This window comes from Bombina bombina, chromosome 11 (genome assembly GCF_027579735.1).
Source record: "Bombina bombina isolate aBomBom1 chromosome 11, aBomBom1.pri, whole genome shotgun sequence".
In the NCBI taxonomy this organism is placed as follows: Eukaryota; Metazoa; Chordata; class Amphibia; order Anura; family Bombinatoridae; genus Bombina; species Bombina bombina.
In genome coordinates, this window is record NC_069509.1 from 180,520,548 (window position 1) to 180,540,723 (window position 20,176).

Here is a 20,176-nt window from a genome sequence, read left to right on the forward strand (position 1 = left end):
AAAATCCGCTTCCCAGTTGTCCACACCCGGATTGTGGATCGCTGACAGCGAGCAGCTGTGGACCACCGCCCACTCCAGAATCCGAGATACTTCCCTCATTGCTAGGGAGCTCATCGTTCCTCCTTAAAGGTTGATGTAAGCCACCAAGGTTATATTGTCTGATTGGAATCTGATAAACTGGGATGAACCCAGTAGAGGCCAAGCCTTCAGAGCATTGAAGATCGCTTGAAGCTCCAAAACGGTGACCGGGAAAAGAGATTCCTCTTTAGTCCACAGGCCCTGTGCCTTCCTGGCACCCCAAACAGCTCCCCATCCTAATAGACTTGCGTCCTTAGTCACAATCTCCCAGGATGGTCTCAAGAAGGATGTACCTTGGGACAGGTGATGTGGACAGAGCCAAAAGGAGAGTGATTCTCTCGACCAGTTGTCCAGATAAATCTGTTAAGACAGATCCGAATGATCACCGTTCCACTGTCTAAGCATGCACAGCTGAAGTGGTCTGAGATGGAATTTGGCAGAAGGAACGATGTCCATGCTGGACACCATGAGACCAATCACTCCCATACACCGAGCCACAGAGGGCCTTAAGGATGTCTGGGTGGATGAGACTTGAAACCTATCCTGTATCCCTGATCTATGACCTCCAGGAACCACAGGTCTTGCATGTCCCCAAACCAAGCGTCCGAAAAGAGCGATAGTCTGCCCCCTACAAGATCCATAACCGGATCAAGGCCGCCCCTAATGACGACTTTGTTTTGCTTGGATTTATTCCAGGACTGAGCCGGATTCCAAGTCCCATTGGATTGCTCAGGCTTTGCAGAGGGCTGCTGACATTAGGATTTATCCGAACGAAAGGAACGTAAATTAGGACCTTGTCCTTTAGGCTTGTTCTTCTTATCCTGCAGTAAAAAGACACCCTTGCCTCCCATAACCGTGGATATAATTGAGTCCAGACCTGGACCAAATAGAATCTTTTCCTTAAATGGGAGGGAAAGAAGTTGTGACTTCAAAGTCATGTCCACAGACCAGGACTTCAACCATAGTGCCCTAAACATAGTGCCTTTGAACAGAAAAACTTGAAGCCTTAGCATTCAGTCGAATAATCTGCGTATTTGCATCACAAATAAAAGAATTAGCTACCGTTAAGGCCTTAATTCCTTCTTGGATCACGTTGAGGGGACCCTCCACCTCGATCAACTCAGATAAGGAGTTGCACCAGTAGGTAGCCGCTCCAGCCACCGCAGCAACCGCCGTCGGTTGAAATAAATATCCCGTATGTTGAAACATCTTTCTTAACAGAGTTTCTATCTTCTTATCCATGGGCTCCTTAAACAATGAACTATCCTCAAGCGAGATAGTAGTATGCTTAGCAAGCGTGGAGATAGTGCAATCCACGTGTGTGAGAAGAAAGGCACGGCGTGAGGCTGCACTGATCCGGAACCGGAACTGCCGATAGACCACAGGGTTATCCAACTGAAAAATTACTACTCCGGAGTGCCGTAGCCTGGGAGATCAGACCCAAGGTAAGTAATGTAGAAAGGAGAGGCAGGCACTACTCGGGGGTAAAAAGCAAAAAAGTAATTTATTAACAGATATAAGCCTTACAAAAAGAAAATAGGCTTAAAAAATAACTCCAACAGCAAACAGGCAGATGGATAGACACAGAGGGACTATCCGTCAGTCCCTCTGTGTCTATCCATCTGCCTGTTTGCTGTTGGAGTTATTTTTTTAAGCCTATTTTCTTTTTGTAAGGCTTATATCTGTTAATAAATTACTTTTTTGCTTTTTACCCCCGAGTAGTGCCTACCTCTCCTTTCTACATAGTGCAATCCACCTTGGGGATGGAACTCCACAACTCCAATTGAGAGTCCGGAACCGAGAATCATTTTTTATAGGAAGAAGGGGAATAAGAAGAACCAAGTCTGTCCCATTCATTCTTAATAATGTTTGCCATCTTTACGGGAACCAGGAAGTCTGTGGTACAACCTCGTAGACCTTATCTAATTTAGGAATCAAATGTTTTTCAGGCAATTTAGTCTTCGGGACCTCTAAAGTAGCCAAAACTTCCTTTAGCAGAAAGTGTAAATGTTCAATCCTAAATCTAAAGTCTGGTTCCTCCGCAGCAGGAGGCTTAGAGGCAGCAGATTGCGACCCAGAAAAAGCATACTCTCAGAGGCATCTTCATCAGTGCATAATCTTGTATCAGATAACTCCAACAAGCTAGTAGATGACCCCTGGGAAGCATAGCAATATTTGACCTTTCGCTTGCATTTGGCAGGGCGAGGTAAAGCACTAAAAAGCTGCAGACACTGCCGTTTGTAACTGTTCAGTAAAGTCTGGCGGTAAAAGGGCCCCATCAGATGGAGGATTAAGAGTGTTACAGGAAGCTCCATGTGTATTGGGAGATGATTCTAGGGTGCGCACCTCACGGGACGGGACTCCTCAGAGGTGGACGGCTCAGTGGTACTAAACATATTAACTTTCTTTGACACAATTACATTATCAAGGCATGTGGAACATAACTGAGCAGGCGGGTACACAGTGGCATCCTCACAATATAGACAGGTATTAGTCTTAGGTAAAGAGGGAGTACCCTCTAACGCATCAGAATCCTCCATAGCTTGCACTTATAAAGCAGGCTTTGATAATAAGATAAAACGGCACCTTTATACCCCCAATGGCTGGGGCACTCACCACCTCCTATGACCCAGGCCCAACAGAGAAACCGCTTCGTCTCCAGTAAACTGCACAGTCAGGAAAGAGGAAATCAGTGTGACCACACGCGGACATGTGGTGCGCAATGCAGGACCGCCCCAGCTATAGGAAAAAGCACACCAAGTCTTATAGGCCGCGCAGCTACAAAAACGAAAGTTAAGCCTGTACATTCAAACAATATAAAATTATGAGATTAATCCCCCTGTTCAATAATTCCCCTCTGGAGATATTAACCCTTGATTCCATACAGATAAAAGGAGACACACTGTGACCCTGTCTTCTTGCGTTATCATATGTGTATAAAAAATGAAACAATCTTACCGGAATCTATGCCGTGGAACAGAACACAGCCTCTCAAGTTTGGCAGTCTTGTAGCATCGCTCCTGACATGGACTTGAGTAATGGAAGCAGGCAGTGAAACTCGTCAGCACTGATTACTTAGGAGCTGTTATTACGAGTCTGGATGGATTCGCAGAAAGACTCTCCCTGCATCTCCAGACTCCAACATTTGTCAATGCTCTTACTGAGAGGCTGAAAAGACTACTTAAAACTCCAGTCCTATTTCGAAGGGCAAATACCCTTCATAAGGAACTACTTCGTATCTTCTGACACTTCTCTGCCAACCTCCTGTGACGAAAAGCAAAGAATGACTGTGATATCAGGTAAGTAGGGGAGGTATTTGAGCCTCTGGCTGGGGTGTCTTTGCCTCATCCTGGTGGCCAGGTTCAGTATTTCCCAACAGTAAGGAATGATGAAGGAAAGAGAGAAAGAGAGAGAGAGAGAAAGAGAGAGAGGAGAGAGAAAGAGAGAGAGAGAAAAAGAGAAAGAAAGAAAGAGAGAGAAAGAAAGAAAGAAAGCGAGAAAAAGAAAGAGTGAGAGAGAGAGAAAAAGATTATATATATATATATATATATATACATATATATATATATATATATATATATACACACATATACACACACACACAGCCACAGAGAGAGGAGAGAGAAAGAAAAAGAGAGAGAGAGAAAAAAAGAGAGAAATAGAACGAGCGAGAGAGAGAAAAAGATATATATATACACACACACAGAGAGACACAGAGAGAGAGAGAGAGAGAGAGAGAGAGAAGGGAACTAACTAAATTAAGTGTTTGCAATAACAAATGTTAAATAGATAAAAAGATTAAACAATATGAGATAAAAGAAAAAAACAAAAAACAAGCTGAGCAAGCACAGTTTATAGTTTCTGTTAGCACAAATGCCGCGCGGCAGCTACGCACAGACATATGACAGCTGTTTCTCAGTTACATTAAGAGCAGTTGCTATGGAAACATTAACTGCACATTTCAGTCTGAAACATTTAATTTCTTTTAAATTGGCGACCCAGATCTGCAGAGAGGATTCTAGGAAATCACTGCTCACTTGTAGAGGGTGATGCTTTTGTCAAGAGGAGAAAAACAAATATTTATAACATAATCCTAGACAGGTTACGACATATTAAAGGGACACAGTAATGTCAAAAAAAATATCACATTCTTTGATCCATTGTGCATTACTCCCAGCGCAAAATAACAAAATGCACAAAACAAAAAAACACAAACAAAATAAGTATACATATCCACAGACACCCATAAACACAAATATATACACTCCTACAAACACACACACACACAAAATACACACAGACACCCATAAACACAAATATATACACTCCTACAAACACACACACACACAAAATACACACAGACACCCATAAACACAAATATATACACTCCTACAAACACACACACACAAAATACACACAGACACCAATAAACAAATATACAAATGTACAAACACGCACAATACACAGACACCCATAAACATAAAACCATACACTCGTGCTCAAACACACACACAGACATCAGCACACATACATACACTAGCACACAATCACAAATGCACAGATACAGACACTGAAACCCCCCCCCCACACATACTCATGTACAAAGTCACACAAATACACAGAAGGCAAATATACTGAGGATTTCTGTTTTTGTTGTTTGTGTTTGTTTGTTTTTTTAAACTAGAGAATGTTTTTCCATTCTTTATTTTTCTTAAGTTTTATAAAATTATGTTTAAATGTATTTTTCTTATTAGTGTTGGGATGTGATTACATTTCAGTAAATTGATTTTACCCATTTCACTGCAGACAGTAATGCCCTTTGGCAGTGAAATAGTTAAAAACTTACAAGTCAAAACCGGCAGGGTGAGCTGGATAGTATTGCCCTGCATTATGACTTCCAACATTTTAAATAAGCAGAAGCAGTAATATAAACATTTAGAAACTGTTGCAGCAGGGAAACGTACCTCAGCACCTACCTTACACGCATGGAAGTAGGGTTGCCACCTCGGCCATGTTTTCCTGGACACTTATGAGTTACACATGCTGCAGGGTGTTCAGAGGGAAACAGCAAATAAATAGTGATCCTGGAAAGCATTATTCATGTTCCTTCCTGCACACCCTGCAGCATGTGTAACTCATAAGTGTCCAGGAAAACGTGGCCGAGGTGGCAACCCTACGTGGCAGGTAACTGCAGATACATATTAGTTTGCTCTTACTCACTCTGCCTGTCAGCAGCACTGAGCATAATGACAGTCTGCTTGAGTGCTGATCTACTCAGGAGATTTTCCTTCCATGCTTAGTGGGGAAACAGATCAATGACCTTTGAGGGAAATTCTCCTCAGTAGATCAGCATTCAAGCAGACTATTTGACAGAAATACTGCTGTAAACGCATCAGAGAATACTGCAGTGAGCCATTGCTCCCTAAGGCAGTTACTCTCCTGCCGGTGCGTACTCCCGCCCTGATTCTAAAGTTCAATCTTGTCTACACGACGACAGCCACAAAATATTTTTGGGGTGCAGCAGGCTACAAGTAGTTAGAGGCGAGTTTGTGACATCACACTGTGGGGGTGGGACTTACTCATGCAGACAACAATGGTGAATCATTAGCATCAGCAGCTTGATTGACAACTAAACTAGCAAGTAACTATGCTTAGCTGTCTGGCTGCTGCTTAGTATTTCACCATCGTTGACTGGCTCTTCTGCAGTAGGAGCATCTCTCCTGGCGCCCCAGGCAGTGGCCCGCTTGGCTCGCCCCTAGAAACGGCACTGTTACTGACCTAAGATTTATCAACCACTATGGGGTTTTCCAGAACCACAAACTTTCCGTGTAACTGTCACGGTTTTACGTAAATAATCCACTACTATTTTAAAACTGCAGGGCTTAAACTGTCATGGTTACCACAAATTAACAAAAAAGCGCAAAAAGGAAACGCTGTATTGTGCAACTGTTCACATATAACTGTGTTTAATAGCTACAAATGTGTTAAACAAATGTGCATTTGCGTCATACGTTTTACCACAAATACTAAACATGGCCACCGGCAGCAGCTTTTGGCTCTTTTTGGAGCTGGATTCCTTCTTGTGAAAGTGCAACAGACAAAGATCTGTGAAAATCCAAAGAAATGCAGCTCCGAAAAGAGCCAAATGGCACTGCAGGCGCCGTAGTCAGTATTTGTTGTAAAATGAATGATACAAATGCACGACTCTAGTGTTAAACACCGTTAAATTAATCTCCAGAGCAGCAATGCACAACTGGGAGCTAGCTGAGCACATATGTGAATCAATGACAAGAGACATATGCGTGCAGCCACTAATCAGCCGCTAGCTACCTGTAGTGCATTGCTGCTCCTCAGTTATGCTTTTCAACAAAGGATATCATGAGAAAGAAATACATTTGACAATAGATGAAAAATCCTAAAAGTACATGCCCTGTCTGATCCATGAAAGCTCAATTTTGTCCCTGTAAAGAAACATTAAAGGGACACTAAACCCAAATGTTTTATATAAGTAATCAGATAGAACAGCAATTTTAAGCAACTTTTTTTAATTTACTCCTATTATCAATTTTCTTCATTCTCTTGCTATCTTCATTTAAAAAGCAGGAATGTAAAGCTTAGGAGCACAACGCCATCAATTACTGTTGGGAATATCACTCCTGGCCAGCAGGAGGAGGCAAAGAGCACCACAGCCAAGCTTCTAAGTATCACTCCCCTTCCCACAAACCCCAGTCATTCGACCAAAGGGAAATGGAAAAAGAAGTAACACAAAGGTGTAGAGGTGTCTGAGGTTTAGTCAAAAATAAACTGTCTTAAAATAAGGGTGGGGGTCTTGGACTCACCATATCCACAAATAAATACATTTATCAGGTAAGCATACATTTTGTTTTCTTTCCTAAGATATGGTGAGTCCACGACTCATCAATTATTGTTGGGAACCAATACCCAAGCTAGAGGACACAGATGACTAGGGAAGGAGAACAAGACAGGCAGACATAAACAGAAGGCACCACTGCTTGAAGAAACTTTCTCCCAAAAGAGGCCGAGGCAAAAGTATCAAATTTGGAAAATTTGGAAAAAGTATGCAGAGATGACCTAGTTGCAGCCTTGCAAATCTGTTCCACAGAAGTTTTATTTTTGAAAGCCCAACATAAGGAGACAGCCCTCGTGGAATCATACTTCTCAACCATAGAGAAAGAGAAGTAGCAGTAGCCTTTTTGACCCTTACGCTTTCTAGAGAAGCAGAAAAACAGGGCAGAGGACTGGCGAAAATCCTTAGTCGCCTGAAGGTAAAATTTCAGAGCACGCACAACAACCAAGTTGTGCAACAAACGTTCCTTATGAGAAGAAGGATTAGGACATAAAGAAGGAACAACAATTTCCTGATTAATATTTCTATCCGAAGCTACTTTAGGAAGAAAACCCAATTTAGTACGAAGAACCACCCTATCCACATGAAAGATAAGGTAAGGGGAATCAAACTGCAAAGCCGAGAGTTCCGAGCAGAAGAGATAGCAATAAGAAACAAAACCTTCCAAGATAACAACTTAATATCTAAAGAATGCATTGGCTCAAACGGAACCTGCTACAAAACTTTAAGAACAAGGTTAAGGCTCCAAGGAGGAGCAACAGTTTTAAACACAGGCCTGATTCTGACCAGGGCCTGACAAAAAGATTGAACATCTGGCATATCCGCCAGATGCTTGTGTAACAAAATTGATGATGCAGAAATCTGACCTTTCAGAGAACTGTCTGACACTCCTTTCTCCAGACCTTCCTGGAGAAAGGACAAAATCCTCGGAATCCTGACCCTACTCCAAGAATAGCCTTTGGATTCACACCAATAAAGGTAGTTACGCCATACCTTATGATAAATCTTTCTAGTAACAGGCTTGCGAGCCTGGATCATGGTCTCAATGAACGAATCAGAAAAACCATGCTTAGACAGAACTAAGCGTTCAATCACCAAGCAGTCAGCTTCAGAGAAACGAGATTTGGATGAAGGAATGGACCCTGAGTTAGACGTCCTTCCTCAGAGGCAACCTCCAAAGTGGAAGAGATGACATATTCACTAGGTTTGTATACCAGATCCTGCGAGGCCATGCAGGAGCTATTATAATTACTGATGCTCTCTCCTATTTGATACGAGCAATGACTCGTGGAAGGAGAGCAATCAGAGGAAACAGGTATGCTAGACTGAAATCCCAAGGAACCACCAGAGCATCTATCATGGCGGCCTGCGGATCTCTTGACCTTGAACCGTACCTTGGAAGCTTTGCATACTGTCAAGGCACCATCAGATCCAATTCTGGCACCCCCCACTTAAGGGTTAACCTGAAGAACAGCTCTTGGTGAAGAGCCCACTCCCCGGGATGAAATGTCTGTCTGCTTCGAAAATCCGCTTCCCAGTTGTCCACTCCTGGAATGTGGATGGCAGATAGACAACAATTGTGAGCTTCCGTCCACTGAATAATCCGAGCCACCTCCTTCATTGCTAAGGAACTAAGCTAAGGAACTCTGAGTTCCTCCCTGGTGGTTTATGTAAGTCACTGAGAATATGTCCGACTGGAACCTGATAAACCGGGCTAAGGACAACTGAGACCAAGCCATCAGAGCATTGAAGATTGCTGTCAACTCCAAGATGTTTATGGGGAGAGCAGACTCCAGCATCTCCACCACTGGACTCTTTAATGGAATCAGCCACGGGAAACATCTTTTTAAAGACAGGAGACGGGGAAAAGGTATCCCTGGCTTCTCCCATTCCTGTGCTATAATCTCCGTAGCACAGTCTGGCACAGGAAACACCTCCACAGAGGAAGGAACAAAGTATTTATTAAGTTTACTTGATTTCTTAGGGTTGACAACGACAGAAGTATCTGAGTTGTCTAAGGTAGCCAAAACCTCCATTAACAGTACACAAAGGTGTTCAAGCTTAAATCTGAAGGCTACAACTTAAGCATCAGAGGAAGGAATTATACCCTCCGAATCTGAGATTTCATCTTCAGAAGCCACCGACGTAACTTCCTTATTAGAATTATGAGGAAGAGTAACTTGGGTAGCAGCAACTGGAGCAGAAAGCTTACTATCTGAGTCTCTAATTTTCCTCTTGCATTTCCCTTGTAGCAAAGGAATGGCAGCTAATGCCGCAGATACCACCAAAGATAGCTGGGCAGCAATTTCTGCTTGCAAATAAACTCCTCCAGGAGATTGAGATCAACCGCAGGGCACTGCATGTGACGCCATTAAGGCTTGGGACATTTGAGGAGAAGGCTGTGGCATTGACTGAACAGCTTCATCCTGAGAGACGGTTGGGTTCAGAAACAAAGTTTATCTTTATGTTTTAAAGTCCTCTCATTACAAGAGGAACAAAATTGCAAGGGAGGTACAAGTTGATTATCTAAACATAGTAGACACATGTTCAAGGGGACAGATTCCTCTTCCATGTTTAGGAAAACAATTGGCAAAAAGGGAAATTTATTCTTACCTGATAAATTTGTTTCTTTTACGATACGATGAGTCCACAGATTTCATCCTTACTTGTGGGATATCGCCTCTTGGTCAGCAGGAGGCGGCAAAGAGCACCACAGCAGAGCTGTATATATAGCTCCTCCCTTCCCTCCCACTCAAATCATTCGACCGAAGTTAGGAAGAGAAAGGAAAAGCCAAGGTGCAGAGGTGACTGAAGTTTAACACAATTAAAGACCTGTCTTAGAAAATGACAGGGTGGGCAGTGGACTCATCGTATCGTAAAAGAAACAAATTTATCAGGTAAGAATAAATTTCCCTTTTCTTTTACAAGATACGATGAGTCCACGGATTTCATCCTTACTTGTGGGATACAATACCAAAGCTATAGTACACGGATGAAACGGGAGGGACAAGACAGGGAACCTAAACGGAAGGCACCACTGCTTGAAGAACTTTCCTCCCAAAAACAGGCTCAGACGAGGCAAAAGTATCAAATTTGGAAAATTGGAAAAAGTGTGAAGAGACGACCAAGTTGCAGCTTTGCAAATCTGTTCAACAGAAGCATCATTTTTGAATGCCCATGAGGAAGCCACAGCCCTAGTGGAATGAGCCGTAATTCGTTCAGGAGGCTGCTGTCCAGCAGTCTCATATGCAAAACTGATGATACTCTTCAGCCAAAAAGAAAGAGAGGTAGCCGTAGCTTTCTGACCCCTACGTTTCCCTGAAAATACGACAAACAAAAAAGACGATTGACGAAAATCCTTAGTCGCCTGTAAGTAGAACTTCAAGGCATGGACCACGTCCAAATTATGTAACAGACGCTCCTTCTTAGAAGAAGGATTAGGACACAAGGAAGGAACAACAATTTCCTGATTAATATTTTTATTTAAAACAACCTTAGGAAGAAAACCAGGTTTGGTACGTAACACCACATTATCGGAATGAAAAATAAGATAAGGAGAATCACATTGTAATGCCGAAAGCTCAGAAACTCTGCGAGCAGAAGAAATAGCAACCAAAAAATAAAACTTTCCAAGATAATAACTTAACATCTATGGAATGCATAGGTTCAAACGGAACCCCTTGAAGAACTGAAAGAACTAAATTCAAACTCCAAGGACGAGTAATTGGCCGAAACACAGGCCTGAGTCTAGTCAGGGCCTGACAAAAAGATTGAACATCTGAAACATCTGCCAGACGCTTGTGTAACAAAATAGATAAAGCATAAATCCGTCCCTTTAAGGAACTATCTGACAACCCTTTCTCCAATCCGTCTTGGAGAAAAGACAAAATCCTGGGAATCCTAACCCTACTCCATGAGTGGCCCATGGATTTGCACCAATAAAGATATTTACGCCATATCTCATGGTAAATCTTTCTAGTAACAGGCTTACGTGCCTGATTCAAGGTATCTATGACTGAATCAGAAAACCCTCGCTTAGATAAAATCAAGCGTTCAATCTCCAAGCAGTTAGCTGCAGAGAAACTAGATTTGTATGATGGAAGGGTCCCTGAATGAGGTCTTTCCTCAATGGAAGCTTCAACGGTGGTTGAGACGACATGTCCACCAGATCGGCATACCAAGTCCTGCGAGGCCACACAGGAGCAATGAGGATCACCAAAGCCCTCTCCTGTTTGACTCGAGCAATCACCCGGGAAAGGAGAGCAAATGGAGGAAACACAGTTTTCCACACCTGGAAAGTGGATCGCCGACAGATAATCAGAGTGAGACTCCGTCCACTGAATTATCTTGGCTACGTCTGTCATCGCTAAGGAACTCCTTGTTCCTCCCTGATGATTGGTGTAAGCTACAGTCGTAATGTTGTCCAACTGGAATCTGATGAATTTAGCCGAAGCCAACTGAGGCCAAGCCTGAAGCGCATTGAAAATTGCTCTCAACTCTAGGATATTGATGGGAAGTAGAAACTCTGATCGAGACCATACACCCTGGGCCCTCAGGGAGTTCCAGACTGCTCCCCATCATATCAGGCTGGAATCCGTTGTCACTATCACTCATGAGGGTCTGCGGAAGCATGTCCCCTGGGATAGATGATCAAGCGACAACAGAAGAGAATCCCTCGTCTTCTAATCTAGAAATATTAGAGGAGACAGATCTGAATAATTTCCATTCCACTACCTGAGCATACTCAATTGCAGAGGCCTGAGATGAAACCGTGCAAACGGCACAATGTCCATAGCCGGCATCATCAATCCGACTACCTCCATACACTGAGCCACTGACGGACAAGGATTGGACTGAATGGCCCGACATGTATACCGAAACTTAACTTTCTGACCTCTGTCAGAAAAAATCGTCATTGAAACAGAGTCGAGTACAGTTCCCAGAAAGGAAACCCTTGTCTGAGGAACTAACGAACTCCTTTCCAAAGTTAACTTTCTACCCATGAGTCCTTAGAAGGGAAAACAAAGTGTCTGTATGGGACCTTGCCAGATGAAATGACGACGCCTGGATCAGTATGTCGTCCAAATATGGCGCCACCGCAATGCCCCTCGGCCTTAGAACCGCCAGTAAGGACCCCAGAACCATTGTGAAAATTCTGGGTGCCATGCCCAGACCAAAAGGAAGATCTACAAACTGAAAATGTTTGTCCAAAAAAAAGGCAAACCTCAGAAACCTGCGATGATCTCTGTGGATAGGAACATGAAAATATGCATCCTTAAGAGCCACTGTAGTCATGAATTGACCCTCCTGGATCAATGGAAGAATGGTACGAAAAGTTTCTAATTTGAAAGACGGAACTCTGAGAAACACTTGGAAGAAAAAACGCAGGCACTGCTCGGGGTAGAAAAATATGCAATGATTTATTGATTAAGCCATACAATGAAGGTAGACAGGCTTAAAATAAATGCCAGCAACATGCAGACAGATAGATTACAGAGGGACTGACGGGAACTCTGAGAAACTTGCTTAGACTCTTGAGGTCCAATCTAGTTCTGAAGGGTCCCTCCGTATTGGGAACTACAAACATATCTGAATAACAACCCTGTTTCTGATTCTGTATCGGAACGGGACAAATCACTCCCGTGGAAGAGAGACCTCTTACACAACTGAATACCTCTTAATATATCTGATCTGCAGATAATCGTGAACGAAGAAATCTTCCTCGGGGGAAAAAAATTTCTGAACATCTCGCACCCAAGCTTTAGTAAAAAAAGAAGGCTGCCCCATCATGCTGACTTGGAATCAGCAGCAGGAGTCCTTGATTGTTCTTGTACCATGACTGGTAGTAAAATTAGGGTCAGTGTCCTCCATGACGTCAGAGATAATTTCCTTCAAGCACGGACCAAACAGGATCTGAAGTTTTAGACTTGGATGTCATGTCCGCAGGCCAAAGATTCAACCAAAAGGTCCTGCGGGCTAGGAAATAAAAACTGAAATCTCAACAGCAAATTTAGTAATCTGCAGAGGAGCATCAGTAAAAAATATGAATGTGGACATACTCCCCAAAAGGAAATATCTTAAGAGGAGGTCTTAAAAAAAAAACAATCTTTTTTTTTTTTTTTTTAAATAAAACTCTTATTTCTGCTGTGCAGAAAACAAATCAATTAAAGAGTTAACAATGCTGTCAATACACATCACTAAGTACATAAAATAAGCAATGTCATGTGTCACAAGTCCATATAAAATCTGCACAGAACCGCAGAGCACTGCATGCGGCCATAAAAATATTAGAGACACTGTAGGAGAAGAAAAGTGGAATGGATTCACCAGTGTCAACAGACCTCTAAGAGCAATAGCTTTAGAAAGAGTATAAATAAGAAAAATTTGACACATAAAAGGTGGTACTGTTTCTTTAAACATTAAAGTAACCTTATATAGCATCCTAAGACATAAAGGATGAGTTAAACAAAGACAATTGAAAGTATTATGAACAACATAACATAGGTTAGCCTTCACTTGAAGCACGGACTATGTCTACTGTCCCTTTAAATTTTAAAAGCAACATAATCTTTGTTTGCGTGATTTCTCCTAAATTGTCATGTGCATGAAATGACATAGCCATAATCAAATACTTTCAGGACCTACTGGACCTCAGCTCTTGTACTGAGCTGTCTAAGTGTCCAATATTTGTCTGGAAGACTAGAGTCTAAAAATGAGCGAATCATAATTGCTCACACACTCTACCCTCCGGAATCATACTGGAGGGAAAGTGTAACGAACACAGGCTCAATAGGACTCCGTCTCACATAGTAGCATAACATTTGTGCAGAGATATATCGCAATAGTAAGACAACTCTGCCCTCCGAATCGCAATGGAGGGAGAGCGCAACTATAGAGCTCCGCCCCTCGTGGGCGTACCCGCACTGCATCCCCCAGCACTGTGAATGAAAGTGCCCTGTACGGAAACTTAGCCCAAAGCAACAGCGGGAAGGCAACTCCGCCCATCATGGACGTACCCGCACTTCATCCCCCAGCACTGTTAGTGAAAGTACCCTGCGTGGAAAATAGCCCAAAGCAACAGCGGGAAGGCAACTCCGCCCATCGTAGGCGTACATGCACTTCATCCTTCAGCACTGCGAGTGAAAGTGCCCTGTATGGAAAATAGCCCAAAGCAACCGCGGGAAGTCAACTCCGCCCATCGTGGGCATCACCTATACGCAAGCTCCCGGTCGCCATTAAGCCCACATAGATTGACACTGGGAGACATTAACACACTCTACCCTCGACCAAATGTATAAAGTCTACTTTAGTATAACCTTATATAGTCGAAGCCAAGTCGAGTATGCCACCGCATCGATTGCACTACCATTGTCACTGTCAATAAGCGCTAATAAAGTCGCTGCATTAACACACTCTCGAGGAGTAGCGTGGCCCAGGCAGCTAAATGTTGTCAGGGAAAAAGCTCTTCACTGACAGAGCCCCTGATTCCCATAACAGAAAGTAGTGCAGAAGGTTAGATATGTCCCTTAAGGAATATTCCTGTAGAAAAATAAAGTCTGCACTTACCTCTTATGCTGCCCGACAGCAAGACAGCCTCAGCAGGGTTCAGAGGTCCATAGGTTCCCTCCTATAGTCCTGCAGAAAAGATGAAGCCTGAGTTAGATCCAGCTTAGGCAATCACAAAAAGGACAGCATCACAGTATGGGAGGCGCAGTGAGGCGCCACCAAATGCTTCTCTTTTTACTGAGGAGACTGATCTGGTCTAGGCTACACCCTAGCACAAAGCAGCACTCAGTGGCACCACTTAAAAAATAATAAACACTTGATTGAAGAATCTTTACTAACACCTCACTTTGCCATCTCCTATCTAACTAACACAGGCAAAGAGAATGACTGGAGTGGGAGGGAAGGGAGGAGCTATATATACAGCTCTGCTGTGGTGCTCTTTGCCTCCTCCTGCTGACCAGGAGGCGATATCCCACAAGTAAGGATAAAATCAGTGGACTCATTGTATCTTGTAAAAGACAGAAAAAATTAATAATACTGTATCTTTAAGAAAGAGCGGGAAAACTTTTTACATAGGCAACCCGCGCTCTCTGCTTAGACACAGAGTGAAAAACATACCACCAAAATAACTCCCAGAATAATATAATTAAAGTGCTAATTGAAAATTTGCCATAAAAGAGTAACCACTAAAGAGGGTTAACCTCTTCCTGACCATGGAATAGGTTAACCCCTTAAGTCTCCCCAGTCACATACAATAAAATGCCAGCTCACTGCCAAACCCATCCTCCGTTAAGGATTTCTGTGTCCCATAAAAACAAATGCAGAAGTTAGAGTTTTTTCCATAACCCCTTCAGTGCCAGCCTTCTAGCCCCAGAAGACAAAAGGCTCACATGGTATGAAAGGACGCCACTCCTTACAGAGACCTGTGGAAAGAAGAAAGAACAGAGTAATCCTACTCTGGCTTTCTATAATAGGGCAGCAACATGTTAGGAAAACGCAGCAAGGCCCACCTCACAAGTTCCTAACTGCTTTAAAAACACCACTGGCCTACTGAAGAGACTAATGTGGAGTACGGCTAGACCCCAAAATCTTGCTTGAAGCAAAGGAAATTCAATTTTCTACAGACATCAAAACTTCACCTCCTCCATGCACCAAGGCAAAGAGAATGACTGGGGTTTGTGGGAAGGGGAGTGATACTTAACAGCTTGGCTGTGGTGCTCTTTGCCTCCTCCTGTTGGCCAGGAGTGATATTCCCAACAGTAATTGATGACGTTGTGGACTCAACATATCTTAGGAAAGAAATTAAAAATAACCTTTGCAATGCACTTTGTTTATATATTTTGTCTGCTTTTCCTGCAATTGTTTCCGCTTACTATGCACCGATAGAGGAGTCATATATATTATTGAATGCAATTGTAAAAAACAGTATATTGGCAAGACTTCAAGAACTGTCAGAGAGAGGTTTAGAGAACTCCTGTGTATCGAAAAGAGTAATAAAGAAAACACATCTCTATAGACACTTTCAAGAAGTACATAACTATAGGTTAAAAGACTTTTCGTTATTGCATCAATATTTAGTAGAGCCTTCTTTAGCAGAAATAACAGCCTCTAGATGCTTCCTACAGCCTGTAATGAGTTTCTGGATTCTGGATGAAGGTATTTTGAACCATTCCTCCTTGCAAAGCATCTCTAGTTCAGTTAGGTTTGATGGTTGCCGAGCATGAACAGCCTGCTTTAAATCACCCCCACAGATTTTCAGTGATATTCAGGTCTGGAGACTGGGATGGCCATTCCAGAACATTGTACTTGTTCCTATGCATAAATGCCAGAGTAGATTTCTTGCAGTGTTTTGGGTCGTTGTCTTGTTGAAATATCCAGCCCTGGCGTAACTTCAACTTTGTGACTGATTCCTCAACATTATTCTCAAGTATCTGCTGATATTGAGTGGAATCCATGCGACCCTCATCTTTAACAAGATTCCCAGTATCGGCACTGGCCACACAGCATGATGGAACATCCACCAAATTTTACTGTGGGTAGCAAGTGTTTGTCTTGGAACGCTGTGTTCTTTTACCGCCATGCATAACACCCCTTGTCATGACCAAATAACTCAATTTTTGTTTCATCAGTCCACAGCACTTTCTTCCAAAATGAAGCTGGCTTGTCCAAATGTGCATTTGCATACCTCAAGCGACTCTGTTTGTGGCGTGTGTGCAGAAAAGACTTCTTCCGCATCACTCTCCCATATGCTGAATTGTTGAACGATGCACAGTAACACCATCTGCAGCAAGATGATGTTGTAGGTCTTTGGAGGTGGTCTGTGGGCTGTTTTTGACCATTCTCACCATCCTTTGTCTCTCTGATATTTTACTTCTGGCCTTAACAAGAGCTGTGCCTGTGGTCTTCCATTTCCTCACCATGTTCCTCACAGTGGACACTGACAGATTAAATCTCTGCAATAGCTTTTTGTAGCCTTCCCCTAAACCATAATGTTGAACAATCTTTGTTTTCAGGTCATTTGAGAGTTGTTTTGAGGCCCCCATGTTGCCACTCTTCAGAGGAGAGTGAAAGAGAACAAAAACTTGCAATTGGCCACCTTAAATACCTTTTCTCATGATTGGATGCACCTGTATATGAAGTTCAAGGCTTAATGGGTTCACCAAACCAATTATGTGTTCCAATTAATCAGTGCTAGGTAGTTACAGGTATTCAAATCAACAAAATGATAAGGGTACCCAAATTTATGCACCTGTCTAATTTCGTTTTGATTCATATTGCACATTTTCTGTTAATCCAATAAACCTCATTTCACTACTGAAATATTACTGTGTCCTTCAGTTATTTGATAGATCAAAATGAAATTGCTGATCCAAACACCAAATTATTTATAAATGAAAATCATGGAAATTGTCAGGGGTGCCTAAACTTTTGCATACAACTGTATATATATATATATATTTATATATATATATATATATATATATATATATATACACACACAAATTTATAATCTTGATATCTTTTAAATGAGCAGAAGCTATTGATAGAACATTTATAAGCCTAAGAATTAGATATAATCACAAAAGAGGTACACAGAGATAGCACGTCTAAACTAAACTCTTATAAAAAAGATTCACTTAGAAAAGGTCAGAAACTTGGTCACTATCACTTCTTCAATTTCATAAATTCACTTATCTTTATTTCACTTAGAACATCACAAATATAATTTATGACAAATCTCAACTTTGAGAGATATAATTATTCATATGAAACTGACCACATAATGTTTCAACCACAGCACATAGCAACATTTTTATATGGTATGCTCCATATTATTATTATTTTTATTATTATATTTTTTTTTTTTTTTTTTATTTTCTTTAAAGTATATTATTTGTGTTATTGCAATAATAACTCCAATAATAACTCAAATTGTGCAATTTAACAAGAGAAGAAATGTTTTCATTGACAGAGGTTTATAACATCAGCTATATGTAACCCCTTTTTTGGCCCGTTTTTTATTTCATATATAAGGCACATGTATTTTTATATCTATAATTATTAAGACAGAACTTTCATGTTGTAATATGAACAATACATATACAGATCTAGGATAAGAGGCATCTCCACAATTAGATCAATGTGCCTTCTCTCAGTCTGCCAGGATAATAAGTGATACCACTTTTAAAAAAAATCAACCAATTAAAGATAGAGGGAAGGTCCTTAAAGCAGGAGAAATGATTTCTATCTGAAGTCTCAGCCTAGGTATTATCACCATCCACGGAGGACACAGGCTCTACGAGACAACAAGTTCACTTCTAACTGAGCTGTTGAGGATCAGCTGGAATACCCTTTCCACGTAACAAGGAATTACCTTGTTTAAACTTCAGTGACGTGGGTATTTGGATTACATGACCTGGTCCGTTTTAACAACACTGACGTCAGACACTGATACTGGATACTCGTTTACAGCAGGTGCCGTTAACAAGAGAGCATCCAGCTTTGTCAGAAGGTACACCAGCAGACTTCATAACACACTATACGGTAGGAGATCAACAATTTGAGACCGACCGAGATCGGCTCTTACATCCATTAGTTCTACAATATTTGAAATCCTTATAGTTTTTATTGGGAAAAACCATGATCAATACCATCCAATTTCTTCTCATTTTCTGGCCATTTTGTTTTTAACGTAATTACGTTTTTTTATATAGTCATATCATTTTGAGAGTGCCCACTTCTCAAATATATTGAATTCATTTTATTGGAATTTTAATTAATATATTTTTACTTATACATAATTAAAACTGTACTATTTCTTAAAGGGACAGTCAACTCTAGAATTTTTGTTGTTTAAAAAAATAGATAATCCCTTTATTACCCATTCTCCAGTTTTGCATAACCAACACTGTTCTATTAATATACTTTTTACCTCTGTGATTATTTTATTTTGACAGCCCCCTGATCACATTACATTTTATTTATTATCTATTGACTTTCATTTTAGCCAATTAGTGCAGTGTCTGCCACAAGCCACATGCGTGATCACAATATTATCTATATGGCTCACATGAACTAGCTCTCCCCTGTTGTGAAAAGCAAAAAGCAAGCCTTCAAGGGTTTAGAAATTATCATATGAGTCTTCCTAGGTTTAGCTTACAACTAAGAATACCAAGAGAACAAAGCAAAATTGGTGATAAAAGTAAATTGGAAAGTTGTTTAAAATTACATGCTCTATCTGAAACATGAAAGTTTTTTTGGACTTGACTGTCCCTTTAACATACACTCTTGTATTTGATTCTACTCATTTGATTTTCATTTTGGTTAAATGTGATCTCAGTTGTCAGAACCACTCCAGATTTAACTAGCGTCTATTATATCTTCATCTGGTAATGACTCTGTTTGCCAACTGCTGACATGATACAAGCCCCACTGGCGCCCTGAGCAGCTGCATTATTTAAAATGCTGGTGCACTGAGAATATCTAGCTATGCTTTACATGCACAAGCAGAGACAAATGTTAACACTAAAACAGTGATAACTTTTACTAGAAGCATTTTGCCAATACGTGTCCCTTTAAACATTTTCACAGTGCAGTGGCACTAAAGGTTCCAATAATGTGTAATTCCTCAAAAACTAAAAGAAAACTAAAAACTGTGGAAAAAGGAAGAACCGGAGCAGCGATCTAAAGACAAACAGGGCGATTACATGTCACCTGTATCACACGAAGACTATCACCTTGCACACGGTAGAACAGATTTGGATTACTTACTCGGCGTGTCCGCTCCACGTCCCCACAAGGCAGTCTCTTTACAAAATCAATGCCGGTCAGGGGCGTCACCGTTGGTGGCAAAAGGATAGAAGCGTCCATCATAAGGTATTCTACATTTAGTGGTTTGCTCTGGAAGACAGTACAAAAACAACATTGAAAACTGAAATGTACATGATTGGATTCAATTCCCAATACACAGGTATCAGCATAAATGCCTCTAGTAACATTTATTACTGTTTCAATGAGTGTTTTTACTCTGCACAGAGCATATGTACATATGGCTTAGTGCCCCCTCATTCAAACACTGCACCTGCTATGAGAGCATATATTGTGTTGGCAATAACTTAGAGACAGTATACACTCATTTTCATATAACTGCATGTAATAGACACTACTATAAAGAATAAGATGCACAGACACTGATATAAATATCCAGTATAAAACTGTTTAAAA

General features: G+C 41.4%; 1 protein-coding gene across 1 annotated transcript in view; it reads right to left on the minus strand.

The window, feature by feature from the left end:
* Window positions 1-20,176, minus strand: part of CLEC16A (C-type lectin domain containing 16A) — a 641,924-nt gene that overhangs the window by 415,654 nt on the left and 206,094 nt on the right. Inside the window, exon 11 of the mRNA XM_053694266.1 lies at window positions 19,724-19,852. Coding sequence (XP_053550241.1) covers window positions 19,724-19,852 — 129 coding nt within the window. The remainder of the gene's footprint in view (window positions 1-19,723; window positions 19,853-20,176) is intronic.